At 36.7% G+C, this 18,990-nt stretch overlaps 1 protein-coding gene across 2 annotated transcripts in view; it reads left to right on the top strand.

Annotated features, from left to right (window-relative positions):
• The window catches only part of Prp3 (pre-mRNA processing factor 3), a 35,545-nt gene extending 20,789 nt beyond the window's left edge, over nucleotides 1-14,756 (top strand). For both annotated transcript variants that reach the window (XM_071595525.1, XM_071595526.1), the window contains exons 9-15: nucleotides 614-780; nucleotides 3,022-3,107; nucleotides 8,059-8,201; nucleotides 9,808-10,022; nucleotides 12,070-12,216; nucleotides 12,343-12,433; nucleotides 13,577-14,756. In XM_071595525.1, the coding sequence (XP_071451626.1) occupies nucleotides 614-780; nucleotides 3,022-3,107; nucleotides 8,059-8,201; nucleotides 9,808-10,022; nucleotides 12,070-12,216; nucleotides 12,343-12,433; nucleotides 13,577-13,732 (1,005 nt within the window). In that variant the 3' untranslated portion in view covers nucleotides 13,733-14,756. The remainder of the gene's footprint in view (nucleotides 1-613; nucleotides 781-3,021; nucleotides 3,108-8,058; nucleotides 8,202-9,807; nucleotides 10,023-12,069; nucleotides 12,217-12,342; nucleotides 12,434-13,576) is intronic.
• The last annotated feature ends 4,234 nt before the right edge of the window (nucleotides 14,757-18,990 follow it).

The raw sequence follows: 18,990 nt of genomic DNA, 5'->3' as shown, positions 1-18,990 counted from the left end.
TATAATGTGAAGTTTATTGAAAGTAGAAATTTGTGAGAGTTTGGAATGGATACAGTGTAATTGTCCAAGGAAATGGAGCTGAGTGACCCAGGTTTGTAAACCCTGAAAACAAATATTAAGTAAACAGTTATAAATGGTAATTGAGTGTATTTTGAAAAGGGAAAAACAGTTTTTAAGTGCAGAAAACTCATATTTTAAAAGGTGGACATCTTACCAGAATAAGAGGCAAGTTCTTGAAAAATGATTAGAAACATTTGTTAATGGAAGTAATGAAAAATGATGTCCTTTCATTAGATTAAGGATTACTGCATTATTAACAACATTATTTTCAGTATTTTAACTGTATAAGGGGTTTTTAGTTTCACATTGCATTTTTTGTATTTAAAAAGAATGACATTTTATCCAAATTAAACAAACTTAGCCACTTTCACAATTATGAGCAACGTGCGAGTCAATGTGCAACTAGTTATGTCGATTGAAGAATTTTCAAGGACTGGCCAACAGTGACATCATTGTTAGTCATCCAATGAGTATTCCAGAGAGTTCTCTGAAATTAATTTTGTAATTCACTTGTCATTAATATTATTGATGCAGTCTTCTGTCTTTGAAACAGGCCCAACTGGAAAAATTACAAAATGAGATATCCCAAATAGCTCGAAAAACTGGAATCACCTCCGCAACCAAACTAGCCTTAATTGCTCCCAAGGCGGAAGCTACTGAAGATGAGATACCAGATTCTGAATGGTGGGATTCAGTAATCCTGCGACCTGATTGTGATAAGTAAGTTAAAATCGTTATCAACTCAGTAGTAAAATTGTTAAAGCCCATTTAATGGAGGAATGAATTTGTTCATCTCTCATATACATTATGTTGTATCTTATAATATAAATTATTTTATTCCTCTAACTTGTGTGTATTTGTAATAAATTTATTCCACATAAACTAGTTACTCTTAGACTAAAATATCACACTTAGAATAAAGCTCTGAATTCATCAATTAAAAAAATCTAGAATCTGTCTTCCTAACAAACATTATATTTGTGACATTAGGTTTCTTTTGTACTGTAATTTAATTTATAACAATTTTCCTCTCTTCCTCCAGATTTGTATCTCTTGAAAGATCAAGCATTATATACAGGATCAAAGTCAAGCTATTTCATTGGAACAATGCATGTCTAATTTAAAATTTAAGTCCCCAGCATTTTGTCACAGATAAAAATGAAATTGGGAGCTGTTGGAAGTATCTAGTCCAGAAACCATGTGTCATAAAAGTTTGAAAATGGCGAGTTTTATTTGTTAACTGGAGGAATGTTCTGAAGGTGTTTTTTTGATTTATACTCATTGCTTTGATTCTATTTCTCTCTCAGTATAAATACCACCTAAACTGATGCAACAATTTCAGAGCGTAAAAATCATTCGCCTTGACTGGGATGCCTTGACTAGGCGAATGATTTTTACGCTCTGAAATTGTTGCATTGAAATGCACATTAGCAGATGACTCCGTTAAAAGTTACTGTTGCGGCATCTCCCGCAGTTTCTTTGGAATTTGTCAAAGGGAAAACACCATACGTGTTTAAAGTTGGCTTTAACCTCGTGGACAGTGGCGCCTCGCGCACGACTAAGAATGCATGTGACATTGTATGTACGGTATTTCGTCATAACATCAAGTTCCTTTAAAAGCCCCATAATTTCAGAGTTTAAGAGGACGCCTCGGTAGCTTAAGTGGTTAAAGCACTCGACCGGATATTGAGGGATCTGGGTTCGTATCCCAGTCAAGGCGAATGATTTTTACGCTCTGAAATTGTTGCATTGAAATGCACATTAGCGGATGACTCCGTTAAAAGTTACTGTTGCGGCATCTCCCGCAGTTTCTTTGGAATTTACCTAAACTGATGTACCATGAATACCCATGTAAGATATATGCCCCTCTTTTAAGCCTTGAAGTTAAGGAAAAAACTCTTAATATTTGATGACTGACAGAAATTATGACTTTGTACAGCAGTTAGAGTATTAAATTTAACAATGTATCATAACAAATTTAGAATTTTCTGGGAAAATTCACATAAATATCTTAAGCAGCTACAAAAACAGCTATGACAAATGCTAAATTATTGCCACTAATATCTGCTGCATAACTACATTGTAATCTATTCATATAACGGGCATATATTTCATTATCTTCAGCCTCTTTAGTTATTTTAGTTTTATTCTTTCCGCCGAAGTAGTCTACATCCATTCCTTTTAGGAACTATAGACAAAGGATCACATATTGATTTGATACTTGTCATGGGCACTACTTAAAAATTATGTTCATATGAAGTTCACTGAATGAGTTGGTGAAATAGTGCTAGATGGCGAGCAAGCAAACCAAGCACTTTTCTCTCTGACCTCATGCTGTTCTTTAAGGTCTGGGAGGCAGATAGGGTTGACTTATCCACATAAGGGACTTCTGAGAAGGAGAGATAGGTGAGGGAGGGACTCATCTCTTGTAAGATGCTCACCCTCTTTCTTATAGTCGGGATATCTGGGTTAAAAGATGTAAATGATGCAGAGTTATATTAGTAGTTCCTAGGTGAGGTAACCGATAGCTGAGGTCATTTGCACCATTAGAGATGGATGGGAATGGAAGAAGGGTGGAGAGAAATGGTGGTGGCAATAGCCTACTTTAAAAGAAAGGCACGAAGTGGTCTACAGTGCAGCATCCCCAATAGACGGTATATTCGCTTAAAGTGCTCTCCATATAGAACCTCAAGTCAGGATCAGGATACCACTTTAAAAAATCTGCCTACTCCAGAATTTGAACCCTCGTGGTGGTAAGCCAGTGCATTAGTTACCGCGCTTCTTGAGTCTTAATCACCACATGATACAGAAGTTTATATAGTACCTCCCATAGAGAATACCCATGTTTATGGTTTATTAATTTGAGCTTAGATCACAACTTCATCTCGGGTGAAATATGTAAGGTGGAGTTTCACATTTTACCTTTGATGGCTCTAATTATTTTTTTATGTTTATTTACAGGTATGAGGAGATTAATGGGAAAATAGGAATAAGGCCAGAGGGTGTAACAAATCTTGTGGAACATCCAACTCAAATGAGACCTCCCAGTAAGTTATAGCGTACTTAATATTTGAAGTACAGTCAAGCCTTTAATATATGTTTCGGTTTTATAAAATTAAGAGGGAATATTATTTTAAAAGTGATTTCTGATGCTTAACTGACAATCAGTAATAATTTGTAATTAATTATTTTGCCATCATATTAATTAATGTATAATATATAAATTTATATATACTACCTTGATCAAAAATTTCCCGGAATTTATTCAGAAAATTAAAAATACAAGTTTATTCATCTAAATCTATATTGTCCCCTTCAAAGTAATCCCCATCGACTGCAACACACTTATGCCAGCGCTTGATCCAATCCTCGAAACATTTTTTATATTCGGTTTTCGGTATGTCCATCAGTGCTTCCTGCGATTTTTCCATTACTTCCTCTCGGCTGCTAAAACGCGTTCCCCGTAATGGTTTTTTAACTCGATTGAACAGAAAGAAGTCACAGGGAGCCAAATCAGGTGAATTCGGTGGCTGTTGGATGGTATTTGTTGCATTTTTCGTCAAAAAATTACGAATAATGATAGCACTGTGCGACGGTGCGTTATCATGGTGCAAAATCCACGAGTTTTCTGCCCACATTTCTGGTCTCTTTCGGCGAATTGCTTCACGCAAACGTCTCATAACGCCCAAATAATACTCTTTGTTTACTGTCTGGCCTTCTGGCAAAAATTCATGATGCACTACACCGTTGTAATCCATGAAAACCGTCAGCATTGCCTTCTTTTTTGACTGAAAACGACGTGGTTTTTTTGGTCTCGGCTCATTTGGTGAACGCCATTCACTTGCCTGATGTCTGGATTGCGTGTCGTACTCATAAACCCACGTCTCGTCTCCAGTAATGATCCTTTTGATGAATGTGGGATCGGATTCAGCCTCGCAAATCATGTCTTTTGCGACGTCAACACGGTCTCTTTTTTGCATGAAATTGAGGTCTTTTGGCACCAACTTTGCTGCTTCTCGACGGAAACCCAAATCATTAACCACAATGTCTTGGGCGGATCCATAGGCAATGTTCAAGTCCTCCGCTATTTCTCTGATGGTTAATTTTCGGTTATTGACCAACATTTCTTTTACTTTATCAATTTTTTCACCGACTTTCGATGTCGATGGTCTGCCACTGCGTTCATCATCTTCGATTGACTCACGACCACTTCTGAACCGCTCGTGCCACTGGTAAACGACCGTTTTTTTTAGAGAATCGTTGCCGAAACACTTTTCCAACATTTCCAACGTCCGTGCGCCACTAAATCCGTTTTTTACGCAAAATTTAATACAAGTTCGTTGTTGCAAATTTAAATCCATTTCTGAAATTGTAAAAAATCGCCAACACACACAGAGATAGATGTACTCTTGGCTACGTAACTTTTGCAAATGTCAAGTTATGACACTAAGATTTAAAGGGAATATCAACAACAGATGTACCAATTTAACAAAAAAAACAGAACTCAAATCGGAACGATGGGAGCGCCACACGGTGGTTATTCCGGGAACTTTTTGATCAAGGTAGTACTTATATTTAATAAAATTATGAATATAAAACAACAACAATTTGTGCAATCAAGAAGGTATAATAAATGTAAATACTATAGTCCCATTTAGTACTAATCATAATTCATAATTGGAAGAAATTTCACTGGAAAAATTAATTATTTAGACTTGGATTTCAACTGGATACATTAATACCCCACTGGCAATGCATTATAGTTTCCAAACTATTGAAGGCCATGAGTTAAGAATTAATTTGCTAGTTTTTCATTTACACTGTCACATACCTGTGAATATTTAAAAGCTTCCTTATGAAGTAAAATGCCTTTGTTAATAACAATAATATTTTTATTGTCCCCTGTTCATGCATATCATGTAGGTATAGGGGTCATCAAACACAAAGAAAAGTACAAAATACATGTACATTTCAAAACTGTCAACATGCTTAAAAAAGAACATATATTTTAAAGTGTGTAATGAAAACACAATTCATTGTAACTGCTTGTCATTTAAAAATTCATTCACTGAATAATTTCATTACAAGGTGTTTCCTTAGTTTCAATTTGAAATTACATAATTTATCACTCGTATTAATTGGTGTGGTAATGTGTTAAAAATTCTTACACCCATTGCTATTGAAATTTTATAGGAAATCGCTCATATATGGTCTCTTTGTGGATGTTGTGATGATTTCTAGGTGAATATGAGTGAATATTGCTATTTGCATGAAAGAGATGGATATTATTTTTAATGAAGACAGGTATGGTAAATATATACAGGGTGCGGTGCTTAAATCTGAGCAAATTTCAATTTCCCGTCATATCGTAGGAAGTCGCGATTGGCGTTCTTGAAAGCTATAGGCATCTAGTAAACAGTCATAACCTCAAAATGTCACATGCAAGTGCGGAGTACAATCTAAGAGCTGCTCTTATTGAAAGTGTTTACACTGGGCGTATAGTTCAAAATACTTTGATTCTTCGTGTACTCCAGATCAACTCTTTGGGGAGGATATCTCAATCAAGGAAACGTGTGCTTGTCTTGATTTAAGCGCCGCACCCTATACTTGTATGGAATGGTAAGAACATTTAATTTTTTTAATATGTATGTACATGGTGTCCTATTAGAGGCACCAATGAAGTACACATTAATAACTTTTTGAACTAAGAAAACTGTTTAGCATGTATGCAGTTGATCCCCAGAGCCCTATTCCAGATGATACCCTTGAGAAAAAATTGATTAATACAGGAGTTTTATTTATGTCATGTTCACTCTTTTGGGGAGGGACCTTTGGAAAACTGTGTAAATCATAGGAAAAGTGCAGGTTATGAGAGAAGTAAAGATTAGTCACTGCAGACATTAAACTATCCAAGTAGGTTATAAAAAGAGCCAGGCTGAGGGAACCTAAAAAGAACATGATAATATTTTCTTTATTTTCTTAACCAGATCCTTTATGCAATGTTTTTTTCATCTTGAGAATAACTGGGAAAGTCAGGGATGTTTTTTGCAAGACTCTGTGGTCTCCCTGTTGATGAAGTATTGAGCTTGTCATAGTTGAAGGGAGGTGAGAATTTTGCCATTCAAATTTTATGAAATATTTTGCACTGCTGAGAATCAATATTAATAAAGGTTATGCGATTTTCTAGAAAGAAAAAGGCTAAGCTAAACATTAAAATAGGAGGGCAAAAACTAGAGTAGGTAGAACAGTTTACGTATCTCGGAAGTGTTTTGGACCAACACGGTCAAAGTGGTAAGGACGTAAGGAGAAGAATTGCACTAGGCAAAGAGACTTTCACAAGGAGGAGGGAGTTGATGACAGGGATGTTGATTAAGGATATTAAGAAAAGACTCGTCAAAACTTTGATGCATGTAGAGCGTAGTTATATATGGTGCGGAAACATGTTCTCTGTAGCAGGATGAAAGAAGTAGATTGGAGGCTTGAAATTTAGGTGTGGAGAAGAATGCAGAAGGTGACATGGACTGAAAGGAAAACAAATGAGGAAGTGCTGGGCATGGTGGGTGAGGATATGGAGAGATCCTAAGGAGGCAGGAAAACTGGATGAAAGGCATATTGATCCGCAGTGGGATGTTGAAGACTGTAGTAAAGGGGAGGATATTAGGCAAATGAGGAAAGGGCAGGAACATGTTGGACGGGATGAAGAGAAGAAGGAAGTACTCTGAGATGAAGAGGGACCTGAGGTAGAGTAGGATGCTGGATTGTGTTTTGTTAGGAGTCTCAAAATATTTATTTGGTAATTGTGTCCATCCAAAAACCTACCTTAACCGGTAGATTACCTTATAATAATAATAATAATTTAGCACAGCATACTTTTTGGTAAATTATTAGTTCAAAAACATTAAGTTGAAGTTACTGCATTGAGTTTTTATTTTTTACTGCCCATCTAAATTTAGAATAATCTAGTCATTCGTGCATTAAGTTAGAGAATTCACTTTTGCAACAGCAATTTTTTTCTTTTGATGTACAGCAAATAGAATTGTTTGTATAAATTTGTAACAAAAGTCAACCTAGGAATGCATACTGAATTTGCAGAATTTTTCTTACAATATTACTGAGGGAGATAACAACAACCAGCTTGTCTTTGATTTTTCGTATTTGAAGTGCCGTTAGTACTGAGGCAATAATTAAAAATTGCCGATGGGAGAAAGTGCCCATCTCATGGAGTGAAAACAATTTCTTTGTTATAGTAGATATGCAAAATTACTCTTCTCGTTATAATTGTAATCGTAGAAAATAAACTTGCACTGGGCATGCAAAGGTAATTGGCAACCCTGGTGTAATGAGTGATTGTTGTAATTTTGAATCCACTTGCATCACATTCCTTTTCTCTGTCAAAGTTTGTATAAAATCCTTTTTATGCATGGATGAATTCTATGAATTAATAAGTTGGCCCATATAGTGATTTCCAATTAAATTCTCAAATTTTTTTATTTTTATTTTGTGTTTCAATCATAAAAATGGTTTAAAAAATATATTGCAAACTCCAATTGAGTATAAAAGGGATATACCCACAATTTATATTTCCAAGTTACCCTTCAATCTAAAAATCAACTGAATTATAATCTGTAAACTTTTAATGTTCAAAAAATTATGCAGAAAATGTAGCATTTTGAAGTATCTTCAAATTTTGGTGAGGATTTAAAAGAATTTTCTCTGCCCAATGCCAAGTTTATGAAAATGAAGGTATAACCTTAGGTATATTCTAATCATCAGCTAAAAATGTGTGCATATACTTTAGGAAATCCCCTGGCACTATGCTAACTAAATAAATGTGTCTCTTGGTGATTATGAGCTTCATTTTCACAATAGTGAGGTTAAATTTTTAAAAAGTCATAATTGGTTCTTTATGTTGTTTCAAAATCTTACTAAAACTCACATGAGGAGTGTATGTCTTTATATTCACCTTTGCTTTAATCATGCTATGTTTCTTTGTAACAGCTGACCCACTTAAACCTGTGTATATGCCAGTGTTCTTAACGAAGAAAGAGAGGAAAAAATTGAGACGGCAAAATCGTAGGGAAGCCTGGAAGGAAGAACAGGAGAAAATACGTTTGGGTCTTGAGCCACCTCCGGAGCCTAAGGTTGGTTTGATGCACTTGTTTTCAGCATGCACGCTGCTAGGCCATGTGTAGAAGGGGTGGGTTAAGAGTTTTAGTTCGCCAAACATGAAAACTTTCTATTGGGGAGATTTAAATATGGTGTATACTCTTGTTAATCTGGACTGCTGCATAAATTGGAGAGCATCTGATCTAGTGTGGGTTGCTCATTAAGGGGTCGTGAGATAGCAGATAGAAGCTGAACTTGCTGGAAAATATTTCTTGCATGTTTCTTGGAATATGGTTAAAAATGATTACATGATTATACTTATCCATTGTTTTTACAGTTGTGAATTTTAAATTGTGGATGAGTGCTCTAAATCTAAATACTGCGCCTTTTGTAGTTTCAACATGTGTTAATCTTTTGAGGTTACCAAAGATGAATAATTCATTTCATATGTTTTCATATGTGTGTGACTCTTCATGTATACAGGGTTCGTCCGGAAAATAAGTGTACTGAGCTCAGGAAAAAAAATTTATTACACTTTTACATATCTTAAGCTAATATTCCTCAAAATAGGACCCTTGTGAGTCGATACACTTGTTCCAGCGGCGTTCCCATTCCTGGAACGCTCCCGCGAAGGCATCATCGGGAACCTCTCGAAGACTCGTCGTCGACCTCTTCTCTGCCCTCCACGAACATCTTGTGCCACCGAAAGATCATGTTTCTGGACATGGCTGACTCCCCGTAAGCCTGGTTAATCATACTGACAGTTTCGGTAGACGATTTCCCAAGCTTTACCGCAAATTTGATGGAATAACGCTGCTCCAAAAACTTCGGCATCGCGTTCCGTGACGTGGGTCGAGCGTGGAGGTTCGCGTTAACAGAGCTCCTCACTACACCACAGCTCAGAGCCGACTGCCTTTTTCAGCGTCGCTTGCCAACATACCCCCCTCCAATCGCAGCCCGTCAGAGCGGTGCTGGGCGCACCTGGAGCGGCGGGAAAAAATCAGTAGTCAGTACACTTATTTTCCGGACGAACCCTGTATATTGTACTTTTACTGGTTTTTGGTTCCAGCATTTTAAATCATTTGAGTTCTTTTCATGAATTGAGAAGCTTTACTTTGTGTTTTATATGTTGTTCAATTAGTCATCAACTCTAGGAGGACAATATATGGTATTTGTGAACAAGAGGCAGCATATTGTAAATGTCTAACATAAATATTGTGAAAGGAAGCAAAAGCTAGATGTTATGTTTCAGATAAAAGGAGACCTCAAGTAAGAAAACTAAGTTTACCATCAGTGATTTAATTTAAGATGTACATGATCTGAGGTCACAACCCAACTAGTTGTAAGTTTTTTTTGCTCCTAGAGTGTAAAATACTAGTTTGGATAATATTTCAGATTTCAGCTATTTTAATTTTTGCATTTTTCTATTTAAAAATTATTAAATTTACAAATTCTCAAAAGCAAAAATCATGATGTGCTTAATTAAGGTGATTCCAAGTAAATGATATGTATTCCTTAAATTATCTAGTATCTTCTCTCCTTTACAATCAGTTATATTGTTGCATTAAGCATCTAACCTAAGAATTTTGATTGTAATGCATTTCTCCAATTGCTAATTCAGTCTTTCATTCATTCATTCAGCTCAGAATGTCTAATTTGATGAGGGTCCTTGGTACAGAAGCAGTGGCTGATCCAACAAAAATAGAGGGTCAGGTCCGGGAGCAAATGGCAAAACGTCTGGCGGCACATAGAGAGGCAAACGCAGCAAGAGCACTCACTGCTCAGCAGAAGAAAGAAAAAAGGGCACGCAAGATACAGGAAGATATATCTCTTGGTGTGAATGTAGCCATTTACAGGTACCTTGTGAGACCATCAGTTTGTGTAGAACCACATATCTCCTTACTTAAATGTTTTGCAGTTGGAAAAGTTTTTGAAGTAGGCACATTCCTTCCTATGAAGAAATTCTGGGAAAAACAGCATAGGTCATTTTTGCACAATATCTGGAGTCCTGATTTGTAAATGAAACTTTGATGGTTAATTAAGTAGTAAGTTTATTGTATTCATTGTACCTAATATTTGAAAAATATTTTACTCTAAAAAAATGTGTACTGTTGAGTGCCAATTATCCAACATCCAGGAATCCTCTGGGTCGATTATCTGTTGTTCCAAGCAAGAGAAAGGCATTCACTACCCTCGTACCCATTCTTGTTCCTTTTCCACTTGCCTCAATGTTAGCAGCTAATGTCATTCAATCGAGAAATAATATTTCCCTCTGCACTCAAGCAATAAGTAATATAACTTATTATTGTGAAATGACACTATGACAATATTCTAAAACATCGCTTTGCATTAGCTCGGTATACCAAGGCATAGCTGGATGCATCTTTAACTGTTGATCTTATTTTCTCCCTTCCGCAAGATCTAAAAAATAAAGCAGGAGCCAGTGCCTAATTTAGGCTTGAAATTCATTGTGTAGGAACAGTTAAGTGCATGAAAGTTATAGTAGCTAAATGCACCAAATGGTTAGGGGTAAGGGAGGTTAGCAACATTAATTTGTCAGGTCTGTGGGAGTGGAGAGGGAGGGAGGATTATTTGGCTGCTGGGAACTCTGGAAGGTCATCTCAATTGAACTGTTCATGAAAGTCTGAAGACCCCAATCATCCAAACTGGATTGCTTATTTTATATACTTTTGGGAGAATTCAGCTGGTACCGTGAGCATGAACTGTGCTGTGAGCAGCTTTGTCAAAGGACAGTGTTACGTGCCAAACCAATAACGGTGTATAGCCTTGGATATGTCTGAATCCCTGGGTATTTTTCTCTGATTGATATATCTATAAAATGTTTGCTTTGAGTGCAATATGTTGATTCAAAACATATGCTACTTAATTGTAATTTGAATGAATTTTGCAACTGACCATATTATGTGCCTTTAAACTACTTTTCTGTGTAACAATTATTGGTGCGGGACCTGGTAGTCATCAACTGGTTGTAATTTTAAGTGTAAAACAATTTTCAAACAAGGAATAGAATGAAAGATTAGATCATGAAAATGAAAAAAACCTTCTACTCACTTTGTGAAGGATACATGTGAGACATTAATTATGAACTCTGTCCCTGAAAATGTGGCCATAAAATCCCAAAACTTGTATATATGTATCATTTTATCCTTCAGTTTAAATTATCTGCTGGTGCCTTCCCCTAATTTACTGAGGATAATCAGTGTTCTTCTCTATATCAAGATTTTGAAAATCCTGATAGATGAATATATTTATTGAAATTGATATTATTTGTGATTGATCATTTAATAATTTATTCCCTGTTTAATTTTCTCTATTTTACGTCCATGGTGATCGGTATTCTATCAATCTGTGCTGCAGGTCTTTATGACCTCCTTATTAATAGTGTGTATTGAATGTAATCCCAAGTTCTCTTCACATAGGCATTATTTCCGATTAGTAAAGAATTGTTATATAGATTTTAGTCAAAAAAACCTTTTTAGATTTTAAGTCATGTGAAATTTAGGTCTTTAACGAAAATATGTACTTTTAGGTATTTGTGAGAAAAAAATCCTTTCCTAAGGTTGTGTTTAATCTTGAATAAAAGGATTAAAAACACTCATTTAAATTATGTCATCATGTAGATTTTGCAATGCTCAACTCTTTTCCTTCAATAGAACAGTACACAATACAATAAGGTATTTTTCCGTGATGTGGGTTTGACTATCCATTGTTTCTAGCGAATGGAATTCCTTCCACTCTATTCTTTTCCATTCCCATCCACCTCTCTACTATAAGCTGAAATTGAATCCACTGAAACAACTGTGTGTGGGAGCATGCATGTGTTACTTTTGTATTTTTTAATCATTACTTCTCTTTTTTACCAATCAATTCTTTGACTTTCAGGGTAAAAGACCTCACTAACCCAGCCAAGAAATTCAAGGTGGAGGCCAATGCAAAGCAGTTAACTATGACTGGATGTGTTGTTCTGTTTAGGGATTGCAATGTTATAGCTGTAGAAGGTGGTGTAAAGCAACAGAAACATTATAAAAGGTAATAGTTTTTTCCTTGATGTTCCATTCTTGAATGCTACGAGAATGGACTCCTTAATAAAATCATTGCATTATTTTTGTTCCATGCCATTTGGCTTTTTTAAAAATTTTTTAATGCCATTTTCAGGCTAATGTTGAATCGCATCAAGTGGGAAGAAGACATTACCAAAGACTTAGAAGGGAAAGAAGCACCTAATAAGTGTCATTTAGTATGGGAGGTAAGTAATTTCGTTGTTATCGATTGGTATATTGATTAATGCTGTTCACAGGAGTATCTAGTTTTAAAATAATGAATGTGGGTTACTTCAAAAGTCATGACAACATATTTATCCTGATTTATTGGAAGTTACAGGTAGAATTTTCAAATGTTCCACTGAGAATATGTAGTATCTAGTATCTTAAGATGCCAATGGCTGGACATTCTACTCTCTATTCACTGGGCTTTGTTCAGGGCTGGTAGTGATTTAGTGTACCATAACTATGTTTTGAATTGTGATACTAACAGAGGATGTGATCAGCTATGTTGTCTTCTATTGTTGGTGTCTTTCACTAGCACTCTTGACTCATGTCCGCCTTTGCACAGGTTCACTGTAATTCATGCACAAACCTGATCAGTCCAGCGTTTAGGGTGCATTCCCTTACTCACCTCTTTTCTGCTGTGTCGCTTGACGTTAACTGGCCTGCATCAGGCACACTATTCACAATTTATATGTTCATGATAACTCTTACATGTTTCCTTTGAAGTTAGAAATGCATTGAATGGTTCAAATTTTATTTTCTTTACTTCACCTATACCCTCCCCCCCCTTCCTTAGTTGGTCTTTGTCCACCCCCCTCCCCTTCTCCCACATCCTCACTACATTTCCCATCCACCCAACCCCCCTCCCACCCAATCCATGCATGTGTAAATGTCAAATAGTCCTGTATATTGTACCTGATGATTTTGACTATTCGACAAACCTGGTCATTTTTTTAATTAAAAATCAGTGGAACTTACGAAGTTGTTAGTTTTCATCATGAAGTTTCATCAAGGTGAGCCAAAAACCATCTAATGCATCATTTGTAGCTTATTTTTTATCCTGATCCTCGATAAGTTTTGTGCAAGACATAAGGACACATTTAATTTCCTTTTTAGTCCCACTTGACAGGATAATTGGCCGGTAAAGTCAAAAAACTTATTCATATGAAGTTGTAACCTCTCTTATAAGTATTCATTTGTTTATAATTACCATACTGTTTACATAATGGTCCTTGTTAACCAAATTGTTTAAAAGATAAATTGTGGGCAGTAACAAGTTTGGTTAGAATATTGACAATGCATGCAATTTTGCCTTTTATAATTAATTTATGGCTCTCTCACAGGGAACCACCAAACAGCGAAACTTTGGAGAACTCAAGTTCAAAGTTTGTCCCACAGAAAAAGTGGCTAGAGAGCATTTTAAGAAGCACTCAGTGGAACATTACTGGGATTTGGCTTACAGCGGAGCTGTGATGGAGACGGCAGACACACCACTTTAAGCAGGAACTATGCAAAAGTTTTGGACGCATTGAAATATCATGAGTCATCCATTATTGAGTACTATGGGACCACAATTACTTGCCATCAAGTGGACTTTGAAATGAGTTGAGCCCCTGTACTTAAGAGTGAGGTTGAAACGTGCTTTACCCATCATCATTCCCTCATGGCCAGTTCATTTGCAGGGCTTTTGTTTTTCATCTCGGTGAGCCATTGTGCTGGTGACTTAAACTCCTAAGTTGTACTTTGACCAGCCTTTTTGCTCAACAAATAGGTCATTTAATCAGTTTTTCATAGCTACATACATAAAGTAAAAGAAGCTTGAGAGTCTTCTTAGTGCTGGTAAATAAAGCTGAGGCATTTTGATGGACTTTTAAGTGTGCTGTATTATTTTGTGAACAAATGTTTGTCATTGTCATGAAGTTGGTGCCATCTAATATCAGCATATAATTTTATTGCATCGCATATTAAAAAATCTGTTAATATACCATTGCTGCCACTTCAAGCCTCTGCATGCAAAATAAACATTTTTGTAAAGCAACTGAATAAAAATAGGCTCCAATAAGGAGAGCCTCCTGTTTTGAGGACTTGTTGAAAGTGTGGTTCATGAATTGTTGTCAGAATTCCAAAAAGTCATAAAAAATATCATCAAAATTAATAAAAGAAGGAAGTTACTGAAAAAAATACATATGTATATGTTAAAATTTATAAAGGGTATTTTGGAGTAGAGGAAACTAAACACTGACATTTCATGAATGGCAGTATTGCATCAGAGAAATCTACAGCAACAGCTGCTTCGTCAAATACTCATGAATAATCACTCAAAACATTACAGACATTTTAAGAAAATATCTCCATCATGTAACTGTAAGTCATCATTGTGTGCCTGTGAACTATCAATGACCAAAAATTGTCAAGTTTTAAGTGCCTAATATCAAATTGCAGCTGCCCGAAACAATTTAGGATTGTTTTTTTCATAATGGAGGTGGTAAGAATCAGAATGTATTGTAAAAATCAATCGAAAGCTGTGAAAGAGGAGAATAAATTTGACCCTTCATTTTAAGAATAATATATGATTACAGCGGAATGGACAGTCAAAACCATTCTCAACTTACTGTATGAACTTGGTTAGGATACATCTAATAATGTTACCTACTAAAAAAATGTTACTAACTGTGACCAAGGAAAGGTTTTCATGCTCCAACTGATGAAAGCAAACAATTTGCATCCAAATGTTATTTCCAAATCAACCAGTTTATTAAAAATCTAGCAATACAATTGGATAGAGAATGGAAAAAGAATACTAGTCTTTCCCACTCACTTTTTATTGGGTACAACTACTTTCAATGCATAGGTGTCATCCTCAGGTACTTCATTTCCTTATCCACTCAGGGAGGAAAATACCTAATATTCTTCTTTCATTCAAGATGAATTTCCATGTAGTCCAGCTTGATACCATCACGTGTACCATAGGTGTAATCTCGGGGTAATATTCATCTGGTTGTAGAGGAATGTAAATATACATCTATATGTACACTCATGCATACATATACATATGTACATATGCGTGGTCTGTGCAATAAATGCACAAACTGGTGCAATTTGCCGGCCATGAAGTGGACAATAGCCCACCAGCGGCGCTAGTTGCCTGAGACCCACTGAGCCATCTATGCTTGATGGATCGTAAAGCTGTGCGTATTATGCTTGATGGATCGTAAAGCGGTGCCAGTTATGTTAGTTTCTGTTGTCCTTGCTTTTTCTGTTTGTCGAAATTGACGAAATAACAGTGCAACGAAACAGCATCAAGTTTTTGGTGACTGCGGTAAAAGTTTCCAAGAAATAACTGAAATGTTGACAGCTGTTAACGGTGATAATGCTCTGAAGAAAACATCCATTTTCCAGTGGATTAAGCATTATAAAGATGCCTGACAAGATGCCATGGATGGTGCAAGGCCGGGACGACCTTCAACCATCTGTGTTGACGACAACATTGATCATGTGCTGTCCCTCCTCCTTACCGATCGTCGGAAAACTGTCCGAATGATAGCTGATGAACTGAATCTACAAAAATTAACAGTGCTCACTATTTCAACCGAACATGATGGATGGATCCTTCACCATGACAATGCACCTGCTCATTCAGCATTGATTGTTCGCTAGTTTCTGGCAAAAAATTCAATTACCAACCTTGATCATCCTCCTTATTCGCTAGATCCCACCCCCCTGCGGCTTTTTCCTATTCCCAAAATGCAAAAAGTGATGAGGGGACATCACTGGGAAGATGTGGACACAATAAAGCAAGAAACGAAGAGAAAACTGCCTAACCGCCGAATAAACTGCCAATAAAGCAAGAAATGACCTATAATTCTTTTTAGAGTTCCTATAATTTATTTTGCAGCTTTGGATATCCCTTTTTTTTTTAAAATGTTCCCATTTTTCCACTCAGCTCTTTTCCCTCGCTCATGATTTTCTCTGCGACCTTCTGTTACTCCTATTGCGATCCAATCAGTGCTTCTACTCATACATCTCATTTCATTATGTGTCCCTTGTTTTATCTTTTTGAATTGGACGCTAGATATTGACCGAGTCCATGTCCTCCTGGGAAAATTTGCAAATTGATCATGATAAGCTTAACCTTATTATAACCTAAGACCTTCCACATGGCATTTTCCATTTATTATGCCTTTTATGGTGTCTAAATCAAGTGTTGGTGATGAATAACGCCTGTCTCCTGCAGAACTTCATTGCTTTCTCCCCCTGGCCATTCATCATACCTAAACTGTAGTCCCCCACCTTCCCACCAATACTTCTTTCGCCTACCATCGCATTCTAATCCATCTATATCAAATGTTTCCTTGTAGGAACACATGCGATTCTGTCCTCTTAACTGATTGTGTACCCTATCGACTTCTTCCTCCTCATGATTGCGTGGTGGCATGTATACCTGGACAAAGACCATGTTCGTTGGTTCTGCTTTTACCGCTTCAAGTAATATTCCATCTGTGGTTGGTAAATGTTGAATACATGTTGCTTGTATTCTTCCACCTACCTTTTTATTAAAAAGTAATTCAACCCCACGCTGGCTCTCTTCTCCTCCGCCTTGTATTACTCTAAGAGCTGTAACTCCAGTATTCCCCACTATCCTTCCATCTCACCTTGAGTAGACCTAAAATATCTATATTTCCTCATCCCATCCCTCCTTATATTTTCTCATTTAACTGTCCTCAACTTTGTCCTAATATACCCAGTTCCAATTCTGACTAATTCTGTCTCATCCTGTGCTGATGCTGTCAGTTTTGCTTTGCAAGGCTTTCGTGAGATAGAGCCTTGCCTCTCCTGTTACCGGGCATGACACAGCCAATTGGGCTGAGTCCCATTTTTGCCAGGACTCATATTCTATATACTGTCCATCATAAAAGACTTTGGAATAATAATTGAGGTTGACCTGTTGCCTTCCTCAATAGTGTTTTTAACGCGAACTCATCACTCAATGGTTGCCCCACTGGGCTCAGATGCCATTGCAGCTGCCTCACTGAGGAACAGACGTGGCATGGACTACCTTTTGTCTGACTCCTACCCTTCAACCCATCTGGTATGGATGACCCTGCCTGGAGCAATTACCATTGCTTCCACCGGCACAGCTCTAGGGGCCATTGGAATGCCCAATCCTTCCACTATGTCAGGGCTATAGTCCAAGGGAAGGGACATATAGCATAGTAGTATATAGCACCTCAAAAAATGTAGGCTAGTTCTTTACAGTCGATGTCTAAATTTTATGCTCAGCCCCTTCATGAAGACATTAGTTAAGCATGATGATTAAACTGTGTCACATAATTTTAAATTAGCAAACATTTGAGTGATTGGATGGTCATGGGAAGAATGTATCAAGTAGCTTTTGAGGCCTGCGAAGAGGATCAGATGGCTACTGAGAGGGGGGAAGAATTACAGTTTTTGGTCGTGAAGATGTCACTATGATGGCTTCCAGTTTCTTAATGTTCTCACCAAAAGCTTTAATATCTCTGAAAAAATGGTGAGGTTACAGATAGATTGTAGTCACCCGTGGAAAAAAGATCAGGTGAAGACTTGCTCTCCAACCCCAAATTAATGTTGAAAGCCAGCCGGCTGTTCTTGGTGCTATGAATAGGGTCAGACTTGGAAGGTTGGGGGAGCAACTGACTCCCCATGCCTAAACCACAGCTAGGGACTGTCTACTTAATGTGATAGTTCATTGGATAATTGAGTCACACTACGGTGATCACCCCATTTCTGAAGCATTTATATCCCACTTTGGACTTACAAATGTGTATTATCCTTGCGGGTGAGGAATATACGTTGAAATGCATTGTGTGAAGTAAATAGCTAGGGTAAATTACAATGTCATTATTTTGCATTATGGTATTTCAACACATTAGTTGGATACTATTCTATGTATATGGAAGGTGGAGAAAAATGCAAGGATGTCTCAAATATCTACCGTATTTTACAATAAATCTTAAGTAAATAGTGGTGGAATGCTAAAAAAAACGGGAGTGAGCTAATGTTGAAATAGGTTAGCAGATGACTTGTTGGATGTTGTTCTAGTTTGCATAAGGTACGGAAAATCTTTAAAAAAATACGTAACCATCTGGAATAAGAAATTTGATTATAAGTCAGACAAAAGAAAGTTGATGAGAGCTCTTCAGGAAGGAGAGATAAAGACCTCTGTATAAAATAATAACGGAATCATTTCAGAAATGCAACTATTTATTTACTGGACTCTTTTCTACCATAAATACTTTATTCTTCAGCCGGCGTGTTGTAGCTTTTCCCATTGTGTGATCTTTAAAGGACTTCTAGTGTGAAAATGAGATAAAAACAATGCTGACTTCACAAATGTGGTTTTCAGAAATCTTAACAGGATATTTTCTAATAATACGAGGTTCGCATTAAGTCAAAGACAGATTATGTTCGCTAGGAGTTTTTTGCCAAAATGAACGCCAGAGAAAAGAATATAAATGCTTTAGTGGTTTGGGTGGATTTGGAGAAGAGTAGTAAGTATAAATTAGTCCGTTCAGTAACCGGGTGGTTTTCAGAAGAGCAAACGAAGAAAAACAACTGCCGTATAACAAACAGGCCCCATTAAGAAAATTTATCGGGCACGAACCGAGATATCCAGGTAGGTAAAGGGATGGACAGAGATGAAGAAGAAAATGATAATCTCAGACGAGGAATCGGATGGTGAACAGTGAAAGCTGGTAAAAAAGACGACAGCAAATTGAAA

This window comes from Hetaerina americana, unplaced genomic scaffold (assembly GCF_022747635.1).
Source record: "Hetaerina americana unplaced genomic scaffold, ioHetAmer1.1.p SCAF_7, whole genome shotgun sequence".
Taxonomy (NCBI): Eukaryota; Metazoa; Arthropoda; class Insecta; order Odonata; family Calopterygidae; genus Hetaerina; species Hetaerina americana.
Note: the sequence above shows the minus strand (reverse complement) of the source record. Positions and strands in the feature narration are given on the sequence as shown.